General features: G+C 41.4%; 1 protein-coding gene across 1 annotated transcript; it reads left to right on the top strand.

Moving 5' to 3' along the window:
* The first annotated feature begins 3,637 nt into the window (after window positions 1-3,637).
* LOC139308452 (uncharacterized protein F54H12.2-like) lies at window positions 3,638-4,948 on the top strand. Its single transcript, XM_070931979.1, has one exon. The coding sequence runs from the start codon at window positions 3,638-3,640 to the stop codon at window positions 4,946-4,948; it is 1,311 nt and encodes a 436-aa protein (XP_070788080.1).
* Window positions 4,949-9,014: the final 4,066 nt, after the last annotated feature.

Genomic DNA, 9,014 nt, shown 5'->3' with positions numbered 1-9,014 from the left:
AATGTTTTTATTTTTATATATTTCCGAAAGGTTTGGGTAATGGGTAGGGCTAGAAGGCTGGAAAAATAAAATTAAGAGAAAGAATAAAGAATAAAAACATGAGGTTATGCGCAGGCTCTGTATGTTACAAGAGGCCCCAAGGCGTGTTGGGGCATGCCCAGGGAGGGGTGGCCCGCGGTCATGCGCTGCGTATATGGTTGCTAGATAACGGGAGGGCGATGAGCGCAATGGCACGTGCGACAAGCTTGTTTATGGCATGTTCTGACATGTCCCAGGCGTGGCCTGTGGTTCACAGACTGATAAAAGAGGGCCTCTGCAGAAGGGCGACAATTCAGCCGCTTAAAGCCTAGGCCTCGTTTAATAATATGGGGCAAGACGAAGGAAATAATAAAAAGGTTGTAGACCCTTCTACATCATGGCCCGAGGCAAGGCCTATTCTGAATGACTGCCACAAAATATGTTGTACAATGTTTGATGAAGACTTACAGGCCTTCAGGCCTATTTTGTTTGGATGCCGTCTATCATGCTGTAATGTACGGGGCGCCATAGAACGTGAAGACGTGAACGATCTCACCAGGTCTTACCTGTCACGATGGGAAATGACTAAGAGATGCTCTTTATCGCCGGTCCAAGGAACAGGCCTGAGTAAGTAAAAAATCGGATATATATTCAAATGTGTAATTCAGGCTAACACTGTTACCATCATGATAGGTAATGAATTAATATATTTTCCAGGTTCTGTCCCGGGTTATTGTCACAACAACAGTAACCCCTTAATGTCAAACTTATCAACCGATGAAGAGTCTGCAGAGGGTCACTTAGGTAAATGAAACTAAATTGACTTTTTACTACAGCTATTGATGACAACTTTATATAATAAATGGAGAAAGTTGCTGTTAGATTTAGTAATGATCTATTTTTTATATTTAATCAGAAATGTCCCATGGATATAAACATGACAAGAGTCTGGTTTTTTTAAGAAGCATCTCAAGCGAGGAAGAATCTACAGAGGAGAGAGGTGATTGTCAGTGCCCTACGAAGACCATTACCAGCGTGCCTACGGCGGATGTTAATAATGATATTAATGAGGCGGTTCTGAAGCTTACCGAATACCCCATTTGTCTACCAGAGGATGTAAATAAAGACATTACAAATGTAGTTAACATTGCTAAAGTATGTGAATGTGGTCGTGTTGGTTGTATTTGTGATGTGACTTCAGAATTAGAATTTAGTGATGATGATGATGATGATGATGATGATGATGATGATGACTATTACTGTAGGTCTACTAGTGATGAAGGTTATTATTCTGCTAGTGAAAAATGGTAAATGATATGTAAATTACAAATACAAGGCTTGTGCTAAAGAGCAAAGTGTATTTATTGTAAGGAGCGAATGGTGCAGAATGAAGTATGAAAATATTCTAAAGGAGTTGTATTATACACCCGAATGCACAGGCAGTTATGGAGGTGTAGACCCACTATTTAAGGCAGGACGGAAACGCATTAAAAACCTAACCTTGAAACGTGTCAAGACATGGCTTTCCGGTCAAGATACATATACTCTTCATAAGCCAGCAAGAATAAATTTTCCTAGGAACGCAACAATAGTTTCTTGCATTGACTGTCAATGGCAGGCAGATCTTGTGGATTTATCAGGATTTGACTCTGAAAACAACGGTTTGAAATTTATTTTAACAGTGATCGATGTACTTTCGAAATATGCCTGGGCTGTCTGTTTACTTGATAAGTCAGGACGGGGGGTGTCCGAAGCCTTCCAGACCATCTTCCAATCAGGAAGGGCCCCCAGAAAGTTACAGACAGATGCTGGAAAAGAATTCCTAAATAAGCCTCTGAAGACACTTTTGGAGCGTTATGGCATACACCATTTTGTCACACATAGTGAAATTAAAGCGGCTGTTATAGAGAGGTTTAATCGAACTCTGAAAAATAAACTCTGGAGACATTTTACAGCTAAAAATACTCATAGGTATGTGGATGTTTTACCGGCTCTCATGCAGGGATACAATGGCTCTTACCATCGCAGCATCAGGACAGCCCCCAACATGGTGAAACAATCTAACGAAAAAGACGTGTGGCTACGGCTATATGGAAAAAGTTTTAAAGCAGTCGGAAAGTTAAAAACCTTTAAGGTGGGGGATCACGTTAGAATATCCAGACTAAAGGGTAGGTTTGAAAAGGGATATCATCAAACCTTTACAGATGAAATTTTTATTGTCAAAGAACGGGTTCAGAGGGGAGAAAGAGTTGTATATAGATTAATGGATTATGCAGAGGATCCTGTACAGGGAACTTTTTACCCAGAAGAGCTGCAAAAGATTCCTAGCGAACAAGAACGTGTCTACAGAATCGAGAAAATAGTCAGGAAAAGAGGGAGGGGAAAACAAAGAGAATATCTAGTTAAATGGTCTGGGTGGCCGGAGAAGTTCAACAGTTGGGTTAAGGAGTCCGAAGTGTGTCACCTTTGACATGGCTGGTTTTTATATTACACTGCCCAGCAATGCATCAGCAGCTGCATTTCCCAACAACAAAAGTTCCAACTTTACTATTCGACTAGCAAAAGTGTTGGAGCTTCCAGGATCATGGGAAGTAGGACTGGTTGAGTTACAATATCCGCACACTTGGAATACATTAAATGCAAAGGAATATTTTGAAATCGCTAATGAGAGAAAAAAATGGCATTTTCCTTTAAAAGCTGGTCACTATGCAACCATCCAGAAAGTAATAGAAAATATGAACAAGGTTATGACAGAAGTCGAAGATCCCCCAGAAGTAATCGTGAAGTATGATGCAATTGGACGGAAAATCAGACTTAAATGCGAGGGTCCCTACAGCATCCTAGTCACTGAAGGCCTTGGAAAAATATTAGGATTACAGCCACATGTACGTACCAAAAAAAGCAACTTTGTCACGGACATTACAGGAGGATTCAACACGATGTATATTTATACAGATATTGTAAGCCCGTAGATAGTGGGTGACTTCTATGTGCCGTTACTACGTTGTTTACCTGTGCAGGATAAGGACAACGAAATAATCACGATGACCTATGAGCAGCCGCATTATGTTACCGTCAACAAACATTATATTGATACGATTACTGTAGAAATCAAAAGGATCAGAATGAAAACATAGCTTTTAACCATGGTAAGGTCGTTGTTAAGCTTCATTTCAGGCCTCAGAAAAGTGAAGGATGGTCGTGATAAAGAAGTGCGGGAGTCCTCAAGCATATGTAGACTATTACAGGGCACAGGCTGGAAACGGGCTGCCCGGTTTCCGTGGATCCCCCATTATGTATGGTACCGGTATAGGGGGCCTGTTCCGGGGTCTTTTTCGAAAAGCAATGCCGTTACTGAGGAGAGGCCTAGAAATCATTAAACCTCACGTAAAAGCGGCGGCTAATAACATTGCCAGAGATGTGTCAGGACAGCTTGTATCACGTGTTATTGGGGATGGGCAGGGGGGGATCTGGCATGGCAGTGATCAGGAAGAAACGGCCTGTCGGCCCGCCCATGCCTCCTAAAAAGAGGCGGGTTGTTAAAAAAACATGTCATACAAAGAGGAAACGTACACAAGGAAGGAAGCGTGGTGACAAACAGAACATCTTCTAAGATAAAATGGCGTTTATCCACGAGGCTTCAGAGGAATGTGTCAAATCGGAGCTAGATCTTTTTCAATTGGCACCTACGCAAACTAGCATTGAAAACTGCACATACATCGAGATCCCCCCTTTATCAGCGCTGACTCCCAATGCCCCTTTGGAATTTTTTATAACGGGGCATGGCGATCATTACACGGATTTAAACAATACTCTGCTGTATGTGAGCTGCAAGGTTGTGAAGGCTGACGGCACGGATATCGATGACGGAGCAAGAGTGAGTCTTGTCAACTACCCCATAGTGTCACTGTTCAATCAGGTGGATGTTACATTAGGCGATCGTGTGATTACACAGAGTCACCACTGCTACGCTTACAGAGGCCTTATTGAACTTATTCTGAACTACAGCGGAGATGCTTTGGGGACCCAGTTTTCAGCGGGTGGCTTTTACAAGGATGATGCAACGCTCATGGAGAACACCTTGCTGACAGCCGCCGGTAACTCTGGTTTCAGAGCACGTGCCAGACATACAGCTGGCAGTCGTAAATGGGATCTGCTAGGGCCCTTGCATAGCGATCTGTTTTTTCAAGGCAAACTATTGATTAACGGTGTGGATGTGAACATTAAACTCTCAAGAAGTAAAAATGAGTTCTGCCTGATGAGGGATGGTAATGAGAATTACAAAGTACAGATCCTGGCAGCGTCTCTCTTTGTAAAGCGTGTAAAAGTATCACCTGGTGTACGGTTAGGACATGCGGAGGCTCTGCTGAACTCCAACGCCAAATATCCTATTGATCGTGTTGGTATGAAAGTTTACAGCATTCCTGCAGGCAGTCTTGTGTGTAACCAGGAAAACCTATTTCTAGGGCAGTTACCTAAACAATTAGTGATTGGTTTCGTGGATAACGCTGCATTTAGTGGTGATTATGAAAGAAATCCTTTCAATTTTCAGCACTATAATGTCAACTTTTGTGCCCTGTATTGTGACGGTGAACAAATTCCTGCTAAACCGCTGCAGCCTGATTATGAACATAACCTTTTTGTGAGAGAATATATGCAATTGTTACAGACGTCTGGCAAAGCAATGAAAGATCGATCTGTGCTAATCAACCGTGAGGAATTTAACAACGGCTATACTTTATATTATTTTGATTTGAGCCCCGATCAAGGCTGCTCAGAGCACTATTCCCTGATCAAGAACGGAAACCTCAGAGCAGAAATTAGATTTGCTGTACCTCTCCCCAATACCGTCAACATGATACTCTATGCAATCTTTGAAAATCTTATTGAAATAAGCCACACAAGGAATGTATTGTTTGATTATATGTGAGGATGGATACCATGCAGATACTACGTGTGTTGTCTGGAAATGCGTTCTTTCTAGGCGTATACCCCAGTGATTTGTTACCCAAGAGAAAAATCTCCAAGAGACCTTTCGGTTTAATTGTAAATACCCACCCCCGTACTCTACCTGGTGAACACTGGTTGGCGCTCTACTTTCCAACACACAGCAATGGTGAATTTTTTGACTCTTACGGAAGAGCTCCAGATGACTCTGACTTCCCCGTTGGCATCGTGAGGTTTTTAGAACTGCAAGCTAAGAAGTACACGTATCAACCGCTTCAGCTGCAGCATCCCCTGGCAATAACCTGTGGACAGCATTGCTTATTTTATCTTGTTAAACGCTTTAAAGGGCTACCTTACGAAGATATTTTAAAGCTATATCTGACAAAGATGTCAGAAATGATCAAATGGTGAAGCGTTTTGTAGTAAATATGATGCCTGGAAGGGTTTCTGGAGCGTGCTACAATTACCAATGTATGCAAACATGTATGGTACATTATAAAATAAACACAAAACGTTAAAAATATTGCATGTTTCACAGTGTTTTATTTGTTCACAATTGGAGCCAGTCACCAAAATTTAGAACACTTTTACGGTCTGACATAGAACTTGCAGCAGGTGCAGACATAGCAGAGATTGGTTTTGTAGAACTTACAGTCTTAATACTTCCTGCCTCTTTCATCTTTTCAAGTTGCTCTTTAACAACGTTAGAACCTATCAATACTGTTGGTACATTCATCTCAGCCATTGCCGACATAAACTCATTCCATCCCTTAGGATAATATTTCGCAGTACGCATCCGGTGTTGAGAAACCCCTTTGACCAGATCTACAATGTTAGACCCCAGCACCTTTGTACCCTTGTAGGAAACGGTTCCATAATCATCCCAACCCAAAATGTCTTGATGTTGTTTCATTTTGTTCAACAAAAGAGAAGCGCTTTTCTTGTATCGCGTGCTCACGCCCTCTAATATCTCCTGCGTTGTTGGATCCAGTGGTGAGAGAGGTGGTGTCTGTTCTGGTACAACAGGTGTTTGTTTAAATGCCTCTGGAGGTTGAATGAGATTCAGAATACCTTTCTCAGAGTCATTTTGTCTGGTCAGCCTTAGAAATCTCTGCAGCACTGAGTTGTATAGTTTTATCTTGTCATCTTCACTTAGATCAGGTCTCTGAAGAATGGCCCGCATGTCATCGTCCAACCGGCTAACGGTAGTGGTTCCTATTGTAGGTGTCTGACCGCGTAGCTGCTCCATCTCATGCCTCGACACCAAATACATTTTCTCTGCATGCTCCATGTTTACCGCACTAATAAATTAATCAGCAATGGTATAGCGGCCCCTAGTAATGGTGCTATAAAACCACCTGACTGAAGAATAACCTGTTTCTTCTTTTTCAGAGAGAGCTTACTATCGCTCAGTTTTTTAATACAGTCTTTCTTTCTCTTTAAATTCCGATATTGTGAAGGCTTCAGAGGCAGGTTACCTTTTAAAGTGTTCAGGGCTATTTCGGCTATGGCCCCCACCAAGTCATTATTAGCGTTGCATAAAATGGCTTTTCTCTGTTTCGGGCCTGCTTTTACTAAGATTTTTAATAACCCCCAATTTCTGCGCAACCTCTCAGACATCCTGTATGAACTGTGCGCCCTCCAGATACAGCTGTTACTTTTTACTCTTCTTTTTTACAGTGTAAACTACCGGCCATTCAGGGGGGTAGATGCCAGTTCTCAGCCTAAAGTTTTCTGGAGTAGTGGATGCCAGATCAACTAAAAGATAACCGTGAGGTTTGCTAGTGGCATCTTGGAATACTTCTAAAAAGTACCGCGTGTTAGACGGGTACATTTGACGTGCCAATGTGACTACTTGCATCTGATCACGGGGGCTGCGGAATAACACCAAATATTTTGCATTTAGAGTTATTGTTCTCATTTTCTTACATTGAAAAAACAGGTTTTGAAGTATGAGAATAATGCTAAGGTTTTTGTGATGAACATACTGTGTAAAAGCTTTCTCTATTTGTTCGCTGTCACCGGCGGCTGCCATGAGATCGTCTACAACTGCTAAATTGGTTTGATTCGTTGGAAACAAGTCAGTAGCTTCAAAAGAGTCAGGAAGGCCCTCCATAAACTTAATATTAGGAAATTTATTAAGTAATTCGTTGTACAGAGGTTGCCAACAGCTATAAAACCATATAACGTTTTGAGGCATTTCAGATAATACATGCTCACCATGTTCTAACATTTGTTTTATAAAATAAGATTTTCCCGAATTGGAAGGACCGCTTATAATACATGAGAAAGGATGTACAAACGAGGCCCTGTTTTTCATCATAATTAATAACCGTAAGGTAACATACAATAATCCTCTGTTTTGAGCACCCTTTTATTATAGACAACTTTTAGAGTTTTTCTGAGTACCCGGGTTTCCAGAGCCCACTGTTTCTTAATCCTAACAATTCCCGGCTGCTGGATCTTGATCTCTTTCTTTTCCTCACCTTCTGATTGGCAATATTCATCAATCAGATCTTTCAGACTTTCAAAGTTAACCTTAACACAGTTGGCACTGTTTAATGTTATACCCTTCACCTTTAACACAGTAGAACCATTTGACAAAGCATACCCATAGGTTTTTGGACCAACCGCCACAAACTCGGTGATGGAAGTGTTTGGAGGAATCTCGCTTGTCAGCTGCCCTAAATAATCACCTAATGCCGGTGACCACGCCCCCTCTCTGCTAATAAAAATGACAGAATCAGTATCGTGATAGAGACATCTGTTCCCCAAACGATCCAATAACCTGTATAATTCTAGCCGTGCATAAGCAGTTGTAAAACAAGCAATGAACAAGTTTGTACACGTTGACTTAGTAGGATGTTTTTTGGCTGTTTTCCATGTTACAATGGCTGTTTCATCATCCACAAATTCACAAGAGGACACTTCGTAATGGGGGACAAAAAGATACTTAAATAATTCCTCAGGTTCTGTCACCACCGATGTAGTCAGTTGAGTGGTACTCTGGCCAAATTTACCCCACAAGGAGTTTAAAAACAATTTAGCAATCTGCCTTTTAGCAGGATTGACTTCAATGTGCTCCTTGCGTAAATGGACCCCTTCGTTCTTTTCATAATCCCGAACGTAACGCTCTTTATCTTCCTCTGTTTTGCACCAGACGGGATAACCGCTAGCCTCCTGTTTTTGACGGAGATGCATGTTAATATAACCAGAAAACAAAGTTTTTGACTTCCTTTCAAAATGCCAAACTTCATAGATCTCTGCAATTCTGTAGCCTTTCTCCACAGCGACATTCAATTCTACAGTACACCACGTTCCAGTTAGGGCTCTTTCTTCATCATTGTGGAGACACTGTGTGACTTGTTGTTTTTCTGTACAAGTTGCACACAGACTAAACATTAATTTGCCACCAGACTTATGTGGCAGTACTGGAAAGTAGAGACCCCTTGGTGTGTACACTTTAACTTTAACAAATCCAAAATACTGTTTTATATCCCCAAAGTTTTGGTATATTATTTCTGGGTGCCCTGTCGGGTACAGCTTGTTCTTGTTCACAAAGGGATATAAACTTGTAAAATCATAATATAATATTTGGTTTATAGTACAGACATGTAGCATTTGTTCGGCCCCCAAAAAATGCATCTCTGGGGTTCAAGGGTGTTGGAAAATTACTATCTACTAGAAAATGTTTCAATCCCTCATTGTTCTTCAACATATCATTCCACTCGTGTTCCCAGATGATGCGTACTACATACCCCATGCTCTTCAGGTATTCTTCTCTCGCCCTAGTGCGTGAGTACAACAGGCCGTAGGTTGAATCAAGCAGATTGTTGAAGTCTTGGGCCTTGTAGCATATAGGGCATCCATGAAAAAAACAGCCATAAAATTCAAAAGCGGTGGGGGACCCGTTTATGACAGCAAACCCATCCAAAAAGTAAACACCTACTTGCTTTTCTCCACCTTGCAGAGCGTGTTGGATGTTTATACCTTCAGTATGCTCTATATACATCAGCCATTGTACAGAGCATGCAGAATAGCTTTTCTTG

The sequence above is a fragment of the Pituophis catenifer genome, unplaced genomic scaffold (genome assembly GCF_029215685.1).
Source record: "Pituophis catenifer annectens isolate HBS135680 unplaced genomic scaffold, rPitCat1.0.hap2 SCAF_1, whole genome shotgun sequence".
Classification (NCBI taxonomy): Eukaryota; Metazoa; Chordata; class Lepidosauria; order Squamata; family Colubridae; genus Pituophis; species Pituophis catenifer.
The sequence above is the reverse complement of the archived record's forward strand: the minus strand, read 5'-3'. Positions and strand labels throughout refer to the sequence as shown.